This window comes from Sceloporus occidentalis, unplaced genomic scaffold (assembly GCF_023333645.1).
Source record: "Sceloporus occidentalis isolate IW3139 unplaced genomic scaffold, rSceOcc1.0.p SCAF_2, whole genome shotgun sequence".
Lineage (NCBI taxonomy): Eukaryota > Metazoa > Chordata > Lepidosauria > Squamata > Phrynosomatidae > Sceloporus > Sceloporus occidentalis.
In genome coordinates, this window is record NW_028316982.1 from 65283737 (window position 1) to 65298768 (window position 15032).

General features: G+C 38.9%; 1 protein-coding gene across 1 annotated transcript in view; it reads left to right on the forward strand.

Moving 5' to 3' along the window:
- The window catches only part of SORCS3 (sortilin related VPS10 domain containing receptor 3), a 654782-nt gene that overhangs the window by 572054 nt on the left and 67696 nt on the right, over positions 1-15032 (forward strand). The window contains exons 17-19 of the mRNA XM_089508329.1: positions 1-114; positions 2116-2287; positions 13929-14115. Coding sequence (XP_089364455.1) covers positions 1-114; positions 2116-2287; positions 13929-14115 — 473 coding nt within the window. The remainder of the gene's footprint in view (positions 115-2115; positions 2288-13928; positions 14116-15032) is intronic.

Genomic DNA, 15032 nt, shown 5'->3' on the forward strand with positions numbered 1-15032 from the left:
TGACTATGGCTATGAAAGACACAGTAATAATCAATGTATCCCAGCATTCTGGTTCAACCCATCTTCCCAGCTGAAAGAATGCTCCCTTGGACAGAGCTACCTGAACAGCACTGGGTATGTGAGCCTACTTTGTAGTGTTTCTTTTTCATGTCTAGGAATGAACCTACCTGTAAAAGCATTCATGGACTTCTTCTTTTTACCACCTCTAGATCTGGTCCATACATCCAACCATTGTTGCTTTTTTCATGAGATGAAATTTCCAGTTTTTTTTTTTTTAAAAAAAATGTGCATTTGTGTTGTAAATTGTTCCCACTGCCTGAATACACCCTTCCAACTAAGATTCATGAAGCAATATTTTTGATGCATTTAAAATGTGCACCTTATCCACATGTACTTTTCAAAAACATATTTTTTTCAGGTACATCTACAGCTGTCTGTGAAGATTTGAATTCCAGAAGCCAAATTGTGTGCTTGGTGCTCAGACAGTCTAGGAAGTGCAGACTGAGCAAAGTTTGCCCTAAAAGCCAACTGGAGTGGATTCCTCAGAGATCCTTAGTTATTTCTGCCTTGTTCCAAGGCTGAGCCATTAGGTTTCAGCCTTGCTTTTCTAGCATTCTTACTAATTTCTTAGGAAATCATTAACATAAATGATATCCAGGGACTATACTTCTGTATAGGGATAAATGCTCCCCAGGCAACTAGCTTTGCTGACCAAATTAAAAGAGAAGCAAGAAAAGTCTATTTGTAGAGCATTTAAAATGAGCTCTGTTCATTTTAGAAATGGGATCAGGGATCTGTGAGTCTCCAGATCTTATTGTACTGCAGCTCCTATAATTATTCACCACTGGCTATGCTATGTCAACCTTATAGGAGTTGAGCTCCAATAACACCAGGAGGGCTATATATATTTCCAGCTTCAGATTGCTATATATATATTGGATGCTATGTAATGTGAACATGTGAAGAGAGAAACAAGATTATTCCCACTGCTCCACTTTCTAATTCTATGGGAAGGTCTGGACCAAGGTCTGTGGGGTCTAAAAACAGTAGGCTTATCTGTCTACAACCTGCCTAAGAGTCAGTGTGGTGTAATGGTTTGAATTTTGGGAAGATTAGGGTTCGAATCCCTGCTCAGCCATGGAAACCCACTAGGTAAGCTTGGGCAATTCACACTCTCTCTGCCTTCGAGGAAGGCAATGGAAAATTTCCTCTCCAACAAAACCCTATGATAGAATTGCCATGTGTTGACTTGATGGCACATAAGAACAACAGCTTACATGTGCATCAGTCTTATCTCAAATAAATTTCTTTCCGCTCATAACTAGCACATTGAAACAAGACTGGGGCAGACTGCATGGCAGTGAGAAAACAAAGGGATATATACCTCAACAAATAAACTGTTTCAGGCTTTCATGGCCGGCATCCATAGTTTTTTGTGGGTTTTTCGGGCTATGTGGCCATGTTCTAGAGGAGTTTCTTCCTGATGTTTTGCTAGCATCTGTGGATGGCAAAATGTCAGAAAGAAATTCTTCTAGAAAATGACCACATAGCCCGAAAACCCCACCAAAAAACAACAAACTGTTTATTTTACAATGCTGAATTGGTTTTTAAAATTACTTGCAAAGTAAAAACAACAACACAACTTTGCAATGATTTCACATCACTGGGTCCAACATTTGGCCCACACAGTGCTTTATACTGTGTACAGAAAAAAACTATATTTTTGGAACATCGTGGGACAATGTTAATAGTGTATGCCTTTTTTCCCTTTCCCTTTATAGGCACACTGATGCAAAGTCAAGGAAATATGCTAAATTTCACCATAATAAGGGGATAGGGATCATGGAAGTACACAAAAAAACAAATGAGAAGGGGCTTAACTTTAATGTATGCCTCTGTATATTCCTTAGTTTAGCATTTACTGTTAGTTTTTCTTGAGGTTCTTGGCAGAAGTCTGAAATACAATTTTTCTGTTACAGATGATAAACCATGGGTTTCTTTGCATGTTTCTTGTTTGCAGTCTAAATGTGTATGATATCAAATGTGGATTTCATGCTTGAAACAGGACATTTTAAATAAACAACTCAGCCTGACACAACCTATACTGTTTCACAGATATCGAAGGATTGTTTCTAATAACTGCACAGATGGGCTACAAGAAAGGTATTCAGCCAAGCCTGAACAATGTCCAGGCAAAGCGCCCCGAGGACTGCATATCCTCACATCCACTGGCAAATTGGTAGCAGAACAAGGATACAATACTACTTTCATAATACGCATGGAAGAGGTAGGATCATCACCCTAATACAATGTTAATAACACAGTGAGTTGTAACCAATGGTGTCATTGCACCAGAGTAAAGTTTCTACTGTTTGCAAAACCCTAAGCTTTGACTTTGCATCATGGGCATAAGGTCAAATCCTATGACTCCACTTGTTCAAGAAGTTGTGGGAGCCACTGAACTAGCACTACTGTCACTCATTAAGACTTGATCATACAAGCTGGGAGCTGTACTACACTTGTCACCAGCATTTGTGTGAACACTAATAGAACATGCAATCATCAATGGAAAAAAAGAATTTCTTGTACCTTTTCTGTTAGCTTTACACTGGGCACAACCCAATGCTCCTTCCCTTCTTTCTTCCTGGTCTTACTTCTTTGTAATTGATTCACTTTAATCAGTGCAGATGGTGAAGGCAAATAGAAATCTAGTTGAAAATTGTTAAGGGTTTTTCAGATTCAATAAATAATGTTCACTTCTTAAATTCCCCAACATTCAGAATGTATAATAGGCTTTTTAACCAGAGTTTCTTGTTTGCTTCAAACTTATGGATTTTTAAACCATAAAAATAAAAAAATAAAAAATAAAAATCAAGATATATATATATATATATATATATATGAAGAGAAATCAAAGGAGTTCTAAAACTTTCTCTTTAGGAGTTTTACTAAGGTAAGAGAAACAGTTCTTGGTCCCTGGGCAATATTCGCACTCACCTTTGAGCAAGCAAATCAATGAAAGGGGAAAGCAGGACAAAAATGCTCACATGGGATTCTGCTCAATTGTCTTATTGTCTCATAAAATTTGTTTTTTTCCCTAGTCAAATCATTGGTCCATCCAGTCCAGTATTTTGCACTGTCTGGCAGCAGTTTCCCAGTGGCTTGCGCAGACGTTTTCCTGAGCCTAGCTGGCTAAGATATTTTAAGTAGAAAGCTGGGAACTGAAGGAAGGATCTTTTGAATGCAGTGCACATGTTCTGTCACCAAGCTGTGAAATTTTCCTTTTAATTCATTCTCTGATTGGTGAACAGAAACAATAATTTTTGTCTTCATCTTATGTGTTTGAGAAACAGAAATAATATAAGATATTTTGCAACCATAAGGGTTATGTAAAAAGCTACTCATGCAGTTCTATATCATTGAAAGTGTAACATGGAATGAACGTTATGCCCTTAAAGTGTCCTTCTAGGTGTCTGAATGAAGAGAGGCATAAAAAAAAAATGGAACTGCTATATATCTCTCTATAAATGCTTTAAAGCCCCTACAGCTTAAGGGACTAGAAGATTTCCCGTGTTTTCTTTTGTTATTATTTCTCTATGTTGTTTCACCCTGTATTCCAATCTCCTGAGATCTGGTTTAACTAGGAAAATTGTTTAAATTAATTCAGGAACGATACAGATAGAACTTGCCTCAGCTTTAAGGGTCTTTGGAGACATTTGCATCTTTTCTCACCTCTATATTAACAATGCATCCATGTGTGATATAAAACAATGAGGAAAATACAGTCTTGATACAGTTGTATTTATGATTGTCCCAAGAATCTTTTGGTGCTGTGTTATTGATCCATATATATGATTCTCAGATTGGTAAAGCATCACATACAACAATCTTGCTACAACTCTATTTTTGAATTGTTTGTATGTGTAGCAGTACATATTTGCAGAAAAAGAATCTTCATGCAATTTGTATAAAAAGAAGCTTCATGCAAGTTGAGAATATAAGTGTATGAAAGTACCCACCCTCCATTTTTAATAATATTTTATTCACCTACAAAAGCATATTGATGACAAAGATGAAACACAGAATAAACAGCAAATTGTATGTGGTCATGTTACTCTGCACAAAATCCAGAGGGGTATGACCTGATGAGTGGAGAGTTCCTAACACACTGCTGGGGAACAAGACTGGTCATTTGCAGTGACTAGAACTAATTAATTAAATTAAAATATGAATTGTTAGAAATTTTCTAAGAAAAAGGGATTCTTCGGTTTACTTGACACTTAATCAAATGACTCATGTCAAACTTTCAGCATTAATTTAATTCCAGAAATAAATCAATATTTATGTTAATACTGTATATAGACATTTAGAAGTCTAGAAATTTTAGTCAGAAAATTTGTCCAAAAAACCTGGGTTGACTTATCCTTGTGTCAACATAAGTACTCAAACCCTCATATATATAAAAAAGGAGCCATCTTTTATCTCAGGAGGGTGGAGAAAGGGAAGATGTTAGTCTGTCTCAAGAGAACCTAAAAGAAGCACCGACACCACCCCCCCCCCCATCTCTCTAACACAGCACCACTTCTGACTGTTTTGAATGGCTAAGTGAGAAAATGGCAGCAGTTGCAGCTCTTTGGCATTTCCCCTCAAAGAAGTGGCAAGAGGAATTTGACTTTGAATGATTTGAATAAGATGTGTGTGTATGTTAGCTTTTTCTGGGTGTTAAAATCAGGCGATGTTATCAGATTAAAGTTAAAGGTTGTAATCACTAGTCATGTAATCACTTTCTTTTCTTTGCCTTGTTATTCTTTTTGACATGTGTGTGTTTTCTTAGCCTCACCTGTGCCTGGTCACCTCCCACACACATCGCATAGTCACCATTTACCATTGTTCTCTCCTAAACCACCCAGCCTTTAGGGTAGGTTCTTTGGTATCATTTTCCTTTGTATCACTCTTGACATCCTTTATTACATGCCCTCAACTTTTATCCTTGACTTATCCATGGGTCATATCAAAATGCATGATTTTGGCTGCAAAATCTGCACTTGACTTATACATGAGGTCAATTTATAGTCATAGACTATGTAATGGTAGTTGATTAAGTGAAGGAGTCTGCTAAAGAGCCTACAAATTATACAATTTCCAGCACATTCTAAGACATTTTTCTGCCTGAGGTAAGGATGAAATGATACCCCTTCCATTCCATGTATGAAATTGAATCTTACATTATAGATGAAAAAGCATCTTCTTCACTTGAAGGTAACAGACCAGCATAGGTGACAAAGAGCAACCCATATGCCACACAGAGCTGTGCCTTCTAGCATGTTGGCCCTGTCCCCAAAATGTCCAGCATCTTCCACCATCTGACCATGCCTACTGTATATACTCGAATATAAGTTAACCTCATGTACAAGTCAAGGACAGTTTTTGGAGCCCAAATTACGGATTTTGATATGACCCATTGATAAGTTGAGGGAGAAAATGATGGAGCATATAACAAATCAAAGTTTTCAGGAGAAAAGCAAAGGAAAACAATGCCAAAGAACTCAACATCCCTTTTTAAGTTATGATAAACTCCAAGTCCTATCCTCAGGAACTGCAGAAAATAAATTTGCTTCATCTTTAGTATGACATGCCTTCAAATACTTAAACACGGCTATCATATAATCTCTTAACCTTCTCTTCTCTAGGCTAAACATACCTTAACACCTTAAGTCCCTCTTCATAGGGCATAGTTTCCAGACCTTCCACTTTGACCAGTGTCCCTATCAGTGTCGAAAACATTTGTCCTCCCATTCTTGTTCAATATAGCATTTCTTTTACCTTGTAGATTCCCTTTTCTATTCCTGTTCAACATGATGTGGAGCACTATATAGAAAGTGTGTGTGGGAGAAAAGGACAGTCCTAATCTAAAAATTAGGAAGCTAGTAGCAATTTATTAAGGACGTTGAGCAGAATTTCCTCACATAAAGGACAATACACAATAGCTAATAACAGAGCAAGTGAGGTAAATTGAAAAGACAGCTTCTTGAACAGAAGGCTGAGGGACTGAGAGGTTTCACAAGAAAAAGAAATTCTGTGGGATTAAGGTTTTGAAACTGGAGGCAGGAATATTGACTTCCACTATGGTCTGCTGTAGCATGAACAGCCCTCACGACTATATTAATGTCTATTCCTATCTTCCGCCTATCCCTTCAATTTTATAGCTACCTCTGCTTTTCTCTGGCTGTATTGATCACATTGTAGCTGTAGAGCCTATTTTGTTTTGTTAGCTTTTTTATTTTTGGAAATAGGCTTTTTAATGTTTTATAAGAGCAAACCAAGCAATTGTTAGAGACTGCAATTCCACAAAGTTCCACTGAACATGACAGATTCATATTGATTTTAAAGCAGCAGTGAATTCTGTCCCACTGACTTCATCAGTGATCAGTTTCAACCTTAGAGATACAAACAACATATTGCATCAAATGCATAGTTTACCTTTGGGTGACTGTTTTTATCTTTCTAATGTAAGAGCCATGTTGGTCAGGTTGGGGTGGAGAGAGGCAATCAGAATCAGAAAGGGGTCAAACAGAGAGCCTTTGCTATTTGACAACATTTCCACAAAATCTTCTTCCCCTCCAACCTCCTCGCCCCTGAAATTTGCCTCAGAGGTAAAGCTAGTATTGGCACCACTGATAGCTTCTTTCCCAAACACATTTAGATTTGGTGAATTTATCTCATATCATGTTAATAATATGTTCAGCTCATTGCTAGCAATAACCTAAGTATAATTTAGCATATGAGACTAATACTATCTTCATATATGGGTTATTTATTAAAGAGTAATAATTTATAATCCCAGTGTGATGTGGCTTGAGTGCTGGAGGAGCACTCCAGGAGACCAGGATTCGAATCCCCATTCAGCCACTGAGGGACCTTGCACAAAGATAGTCTTTCATCCTTAGGGGAAGTCAGTGGCAACCCTCCTCTGAATAATAATCTATAATAGAGCGGCTATAGGGCAGAGTCAATTTGAAGGCACATGTCAACAACAGCAGCAATAGTTCTTAAATATATACTGGTATATCCTTGAAAATACCATTTATAGAAACATACACTCAGCTCTTAGTATCCATGGGGGATCCGTTTCGGACACCACCACCTCCGATACCAAAATCTCCAGATACTCAAATTTCATTGTCCCCAGTGGTGGTGTGTGCACATGGCTATGCCACCATTTGGGAAAATGGGACTTCAATGGCAGTGCCTGCATGTGTTTGTGCCACCATTAGGGACAGCCCTTATTGTCCCCTGTGGCAGCATGTCCTTGAAGCTGCACCACCAGTTGAGACAAAGGGCCACATGCACATGCCGTCATTGCATACAATGCTGGCTTGCCATCTGCAGATGTTTGAATCCACGGATGGCAAGTCCGTAGATAATGAAGGCCGACTGTACTCAAGATTTATCAAGAGATGATGCAACTCATATTATATAATTATGAATCAAAGGCCTCAATATAGCATCTCCTCATGAATATAACCACATGTGGACATACACTATGCTGAGCCACATACACCTCCCTGACTTACTCTGAAGAACCTGAAGCTGCCCTACATGGCTATTCCATGCCATTCCATGGTTTGTGGAAATTTGACAGGACTCATGAAGTGTCTGCTTTTATTTCCATAGCCAGACACACAATTATTACAACAGCTCAGAGATCCCTGGATGACCCTGACAGATCTCAGCACTGATGCCATCATTTTACTTCTGGCTATGGGGATGTAAGAGAGCCAGTGTGATGTAGTGGTTTGAGTATTAGACTATGACTCTAAGAGAAGGGTTTGAATCCCAGCTCAGCCATGAAAAAACACTGGGTGACCTTGGGCAAGGCACATTCTCTCAGCCTCATAGGATGACAGTAGTTAACCCCCTCTGAAGGAACTTGCCAATAAGACAAGCCCTCCCTTCATCCACCATCTTGAGGGAGAGAGAGGCAGGCTAGATCCACCAGGCCTGCCTGGAAGAAGACAAGCCCTCCTTTCATCCACCATCTTGAGTGAGAGAGAGGCAGGCTAGATCCACCAGGCCTGCCTGGAAGAAGACAAGCCCTCCCTTCATCCACCATCTTGAGTGAGAGAGAGGCAGGCTAGCTCCAACTGCCTGCCTGGAAGAAGACAAGCCCTCCTTTCATCCACCATCTTGAGGGAGAGAGAGACAGGCTAGATCCACCAGGCCTGCCTGGAAGAAGACAAGCCCTCCCTTCAGCCACCATCTTGAGGGAGAGAGAGGCAGACTAGCTCCAAGAAGCCAAGTCCTCCCTCCAGTCCATCTGCCTTGGTCCAGGCCTCGGAGATTGAGAAGAACTGCTGGACCTCATCCCCTTCCCCACCACCACTCCCTTTGCCTTTTGTGTCGTGTCTTTTTAGATTGTAAGCCTGAGGGCAGGGAACCGTCTAATTTAAAAAGATTGTATGTACAGCACTGTGTAAATTTACAGCGCTTTATAAATAAAGGTTAATAATAATAATAATAATAAACCCTCATGATAGGTTTGTCCTAAGGTTGCCATAGGTCAGAAATGACTTGAAGGCAAACAACACAAACACACACACACACACACACACAGAGGGATGGAATGACCCTGTGAGGTGATTTCAGGGCATTACAGTACATTGGGGAGGACTTTTGAAGCTGCAAAGAAGGGAAGGGAATAGTAATCCCACAGTGCCTGAATAGTAATCCCACAGTGTCTGAACTGTATGCATAAGGGATATTGTGCCCTACCAGTATGTGATTCTTGCCATCATTGTCCTTTAAAGAGGCAAAAATATTGGTGAGCCAAAATTGTGTTACATCCAGATAAAGTGATTGAAATCAGGGGAGAGAAGGTTTGTCTATCAGGAAAACAATGCAACCAATTTTCATATTTTGCTCATCCCACCATTTTCACCATCAACTTTAATAAATGTTCACCCCATGGGCCTAAAATGGTCTGTGGAATCTCTCCACATAATCCTCCACCTGGAATTATCCCCCATTAGAAATATGTGAGTTAAACTGCAAAGGAGAATGCAAAGTCTCCTAAAGCTTGTCTGAATTTAGCATTAGTATTCACAGGGGCACCATGGATCAAGATCAACATGAGGACGGTTAACAACAACAACAACAAATTGCTGGAAATAAATATATTTTGATATACACATTTGTACTATTTATACAATCTCTGGAATGTCTATATGAAAATGTTCCTATTAAAAATATGTTCTATTGAAACATATTGGAATGCTTCTCTGAATGTATTAGAAGAACAGCTTTTTGAATCTGACACATAAATCACTCTTGTTTTCAGTTTTATGAGATGCTTATTAGTTTGATAAACTATGCAATTTTTTTAAAAAAAACTGTTATGAATTATTAAAAGAACTGGCCCTTATAGAAAATACCTGTTTATTGAGGTATATTATTAGCTTTCCACTTGTAGTTATGCTTGGAAATACCCAGGCACTACTTGCACAAGCTGCCATTCACAGGGCTTTTCAAGGTGCCTTATGAATAACTTAAGTTTCTCAACTAGTACCCATCACTTGTCAACTGCACTTGAAGTTTACAGACTTGTGAGCTTTACAGCACACCATTATCACATTTCCATTTGATTCTTTACAGGACTAGCACTATAAAAAGTGCCTCTTGAATATATCCAGAGAACTATGATTGTTATCCGTTTGAAATGCCTCCACTTCATTTCCATTTTAATTTATATTTATAAACTAGGGGATAGCTGACATTGCATGTGTGGCAGATGATACACCTTTCACTATTTCATATACTGGAAACATTGTTAAAGCGAAGAGATTAGCAGTTTGCTGCAATGCAGAGCAAACTAGTAAGAGGCTGGAAATAGGATTTGCTGCTGTTTTGCTATGAAAACTCTCCCTTTGCTTCTCAACATAACAAATAAAGAATGATGGGGATGTGACCAGCACATTAGCATAGTGAATAGTGAATTAATCTAGCAAATCTCCTTATGAACCAAGAAGCTATATCCCTCTCCAAGTACAGCTCCCACAAATGAAGTCTCTATTGCAGTGCTGGACTAGACTCCAAAGCTAATTTGAAAAATGGTGTCCACTTCAGTATTTTCTTTTAATGGAAACTGAAGAGAGGCAGGTTGCTTAGCTTATTCACTAGGAAAAGATGGATGGGAAATATATAGCCTTCCAGACATTGGCTATCCTGGCTAGGGCTGATGGGAGCTGGAGTCCAAATGTCCCTTAGGGGCTTGACAGACGGCCCCTAAGGGGTGGCCTCCATCCGTCTCTTCCCTAACCAGATTGGGGTCATGGCAACCTTACACCACGGCTCCAGTCTGGCCTTTCAAGGGCACAAAAAGGAGCACAAAAAGCAGGCCTTTACAGACTGGCTGAAAGGCCGGCCTGGGGGCAGAGTCGGGGTGCAGCATCCTGATGATGCATGCCCAACTCTGCCTCTAAGGCACCCTTATGCCATGCACTGCTCCAGATGGTGTGCGGCATCATGGCATGCCTCCTGTGCTGCATCCAAGGACACAGTGCCAAAGGGGAGCCATATAGCCATGCCACCATAGCTATGATGCCCTTTTGAGGGTACAAAAAGGAACCTCTTTTTGCAGCTCCTTTTTGCACTCTTGAAAGGCCAGATCAGAGCCACAGCATGTGGGTACTGCGGTCCCAATCTGGCATGAAAAGGGGCAGCTGCAGGCCACCCCTTTGGGGTGGTCTGTAAAGCCCCAGTGGCTCTTTATTTGCACCCTTGAAAGGGCACCATAGTCCGCAATGGTGTGGCTGTGTGGCGCCCCATCAGCACTGCATTATCTGGACACAGTGCAGTAGGCACACCATAATGCTGCATGTTGACTGGAGTGGTGCGTGCACAGCATCAGGGTGCTTGGGGGGGGGCAGAGTCAGGCATGCGTCATAAGGATGCTACACCCCTACTATGGCCACAGGCCAGCCTTTCAGGCCAGTCTGTAAAGGGCCTTAATTTGATGTTTGATTTCTTTCTGTATGTTTAAAAAGGGCTGGGGAAATTGTCTCCCTTCATATGTTAGACTCAGGTTTGAAAAACTGGATTTAAAAAAAATAAGAAGAGTGGTAACACAATATTCTTTCTTTGTCTCTCATCATGTATTTACTAATATACTATTTTATGACATTTTTCATTCTACACACTTTGCTCCGCTCTAAGTGCCAGCAGTCTGCATCCCTGTTCAGAGAATGTGCTATCATTTATGCTCTGTTGTAGGACACTGACTAGCCTCAAAAAAGCAGTGGTCAGTCTATGTCTAGGATACAGCTGTGAGGGAAAGCTCAATTATCTTGTCTTAAGCTATTGCACAGCACTGATTAGGCACCTTTCTCAAACCTAGATTTCCCCCAGAAAGCCAATAGCCTATTAGGCAATAAAAGGATGTGTCTGAGTTAGCTCCACTGGGCATTCTTTCTCTCAACAGATGACTACCCAGCATTGCGATAACCTACTGTGAGAGAACTTACTCTATCCTCCTGTCAAATGCTGAACTCAGGTCTCCCTACCCTTGCAACATTTATAACATTACTGTCTTGTTGTTCACTGCTCTGTTTTCTTCTCTGAGGATTCATGGTGGTGAACCTGCTGTGCTGAGCTACCAGTCTCATTTACGGACTTGTAAAGGCCATTTTAAAAGAAAACAAATAACTCTTTAAAAGGGCAGTGTTAACTGCTAGGTGCAGAGGCCCCAATCCTTCCAGCTACATTTATCACTAGGGTAAGCTAAATAACATTTAAATCAATGAGGCTCATTTGTTTTTAAAACCTAAACTGTTAGGTTTAATGTGTCCCTAATACTACTATATATCCAATTAACTCATTTGGTCTAACTGCAGGCTTACAATTGCTGGCTATCATTATTTCCATTTGACCTCTTTGGGTGGGACTTCCTATTTTCACCTGATCAAAAGCATATGAGGGGGAATATGGACCCAAGCTCATTGATTCATCCACTTTTTGGTGCCTTTTTTTACTAGAGAAGTTGCTATTTTGTTTCTTTTACTTATACCTGCCTGTGTTCTTTCTTGTTCCTTCTGCTTTCACACCAACTCTTAATAAAGCTCCTTGAGGTTTGGCTCATTCACAAACCAAGTTCTTTCCTCTCTGTGCTGCAGACTGAACTTTTAAACCACATGCCTTGGCCAAGAAGAAATAAAGGGGAAGCACAGTGAGCCCTGGTGGCGCAGTGGTTAAATGCCTGTACTGCAGCCATTCACTCGAAACCACAAGGTTGCGAGTTCAAGACCAGCGAAAGGGCCCAAGCTCGACTCAGGCTTGCATCCTTCCGAGGTCGCTAAAATGAGTACCCAGACTGTTGGGGGCAAATTAGCTTACTTGCTAATTAGCTTACTTGCTGTTCACCGCTATGATCTTTGGAATAGCGGTATATAAATAAAACAAATTATTATTATTATTATTATTATTATTATTAATTGGGTCAGCAGTTTGCAAAGTTACTTTTTCAAAAAGGAACTCATTCTTGTTACATTGTCTTAAGAGTAGCTCATTGTCATTACTCATTGCAATGGCAAAGAATATCCCTCATTACTTTACTCTTGCTAATAATAATAATAATAATATTTCCTGCTTCTCCCAAGGATCAAAGCAGGATTACATCATTAAAAATACAATACAGTACAGATACAACTATAAAATACTAATACTGAATTATAACATTCCTATTAGTTCCTTTTTCATTCCTTTTTGTTACTTCTTTGAAAATAAAAACTGCCTTAGGTTTGATAAGAGAATGCTATGCAACTTGAAACATTTCTGTCACAATCCTCATTAACATGGCCTTTCAAAGTAACATTTCAAAAATAACTAAGAACTATTACGTATTAGTAGTATTACGTATATTTGGCTATTTCATCTTCACATCCAAGAGCAAATAATTTCAGCTGTTTTCTCCCTGCTGTGAGAGACAATGGATATTTCTTTGCAATTTTCACATATATCTACTCATTTTAAAATATTTCATAACAGCAAAATTTTATTACTTGTGTAATGAGTAGAGATGGAAAGAATATTCATTGTTATCTCTTCTCTGGCTGAAAAATGAGGTTCCTAATATTCAGGGAAAACCAGTTGAGAATAATGATACAGAGGCAAGAATTTTGTAGTTCTAAAGTTTTAGGGGAATTATTATGCATTTATTTTTGGCCAAAAAAAAAAGCATGAAGTTGGGTGGACTGGGATCAAAAACTACATTTGCCATGCCAAAAAAGTGAGAGGTGTTTCCAGAATCCCATAAATTTTGTTTTGTTTTGAACTAATTTTACAGACCAGTTTTTCACACAGACATACAAAAACACATGTGAATTTTTGAAAGCAGATTTTTTTAGTAAAAAATGAGGAAGTGGTTACATAAAACCACTTGTTATTCTGATACGAAACCCCCACATTCATAGAATTTTTGCAAGCGAATTTGACAGTAGAAGCTATCATTGCAAATGTGTTGTAGATACCATTGCTGTTGTCATCATTTACAGTTAGTTTTCTTCATGAGTAGATATTAAAATTAATCACTCACCTATAATGTCTGTACTTAGATTTCAACCACATAACTCAACTGCTTGTTAGGATCCAAACAGATTCAAAAGCTCCTGTGCAAGGTCCACATCTAAGCACAAGTCCATGGACTTACATTTCTGGAAATATGAAGCAAAGCCAAACCATATGATGCAATGATTAATATTAAGCCAGTCTACTCTGCCTTTGTTTTTCTTTTTTTTTTAGTGGAGACTAGCAGGAAAAGCTGCAGAGTATTTGAGCAACTTTCATACTAATGAGATTGTTATAAGTGGCAATGAACTGTGTAACATAAATCACCCCTTATCAGCTATATTCCTAAACAATAGTGTTGTCTCCTACAGGGTGATCTCCAGAGGACAAATATCCAGCTAGATTTTGGAGATGGCACTGCTGTATCCTATGCTAATTTCAGTCCTATAGAAGATGGTATCCGACACATTTATAAGAGCACCGGAATCTTCCAAGTGACTGCCTATGCTGAAAATAACTTGGGTTCTGATCTGGCAGCCCTCTTTTTGCATGTGGTCTGTAAGTAAATATCAGTGTAAGCTCTGAATGTTCCTTCAGTTGATGGCATGCATACTCAGGGTCAGTCCTGACATTAAACTGAAAAACCAGAAAATTGTTACTGCACTTGCTTAGATATTATTGTATTTTTACTGCACATGGAAAATGCTAAGGGAGTGTTTAAGGGATGTTCTGGTTCAGGAATGTAATCTTTGCTTATTTCATTCTTGCATTCATATGCATTATTGAATGAATGAATAATTTAAAAAGTGTTCTCCCAACTGGGTGAAATTGCAAGACATTTTTTACATTTTTTGATGATTTGTTACATTTGGGGACTTTTTCACACAAAAAATTGTTGGATCCTCAGTACTATAGAATTCTGGGAACTGTAGTTTTATGAGACAAAAAACTTATTTGTTAGAGAGCTCTGTGCCACAACAAACTAGAGTTTCCAGATTTCCATAGTACTGAGCCGTAGCAGTTAAAGTGGTATCAAACTGGATTATTTCTGGATACAAACTTTCCGGATACAGAATAGTGTCTTTTGAACATTTTCTTACACAACAAATATATTTTTGAATAAAATGTAGTGCACACCTTTTTGTGCAAATTACTATGTGTGAACATTTTTTTTAAAAAAAATTGAGTCATACTTAAAAGGAGGAGTGAAAATAGGAGGAAGGAATATCAATAATCTAAAATATGCAGATGAAACCATGGACTACCAGAAAACATCACAGACCTAGAGCAACTATTAAGGAAGATCAAAGAAGAAAGGACAAAGGCAGGCTTATTATTGAACATAAAGACAACAGAAATAATAACCATAAAGAATTTATACACATTCAACATAGACAATGAAGAAATAGAAATAGTAGAAGAGTCCTCATATCTGGGATCAAACATTGATCAGAGTGGGGACTGCAGTCAAGAAA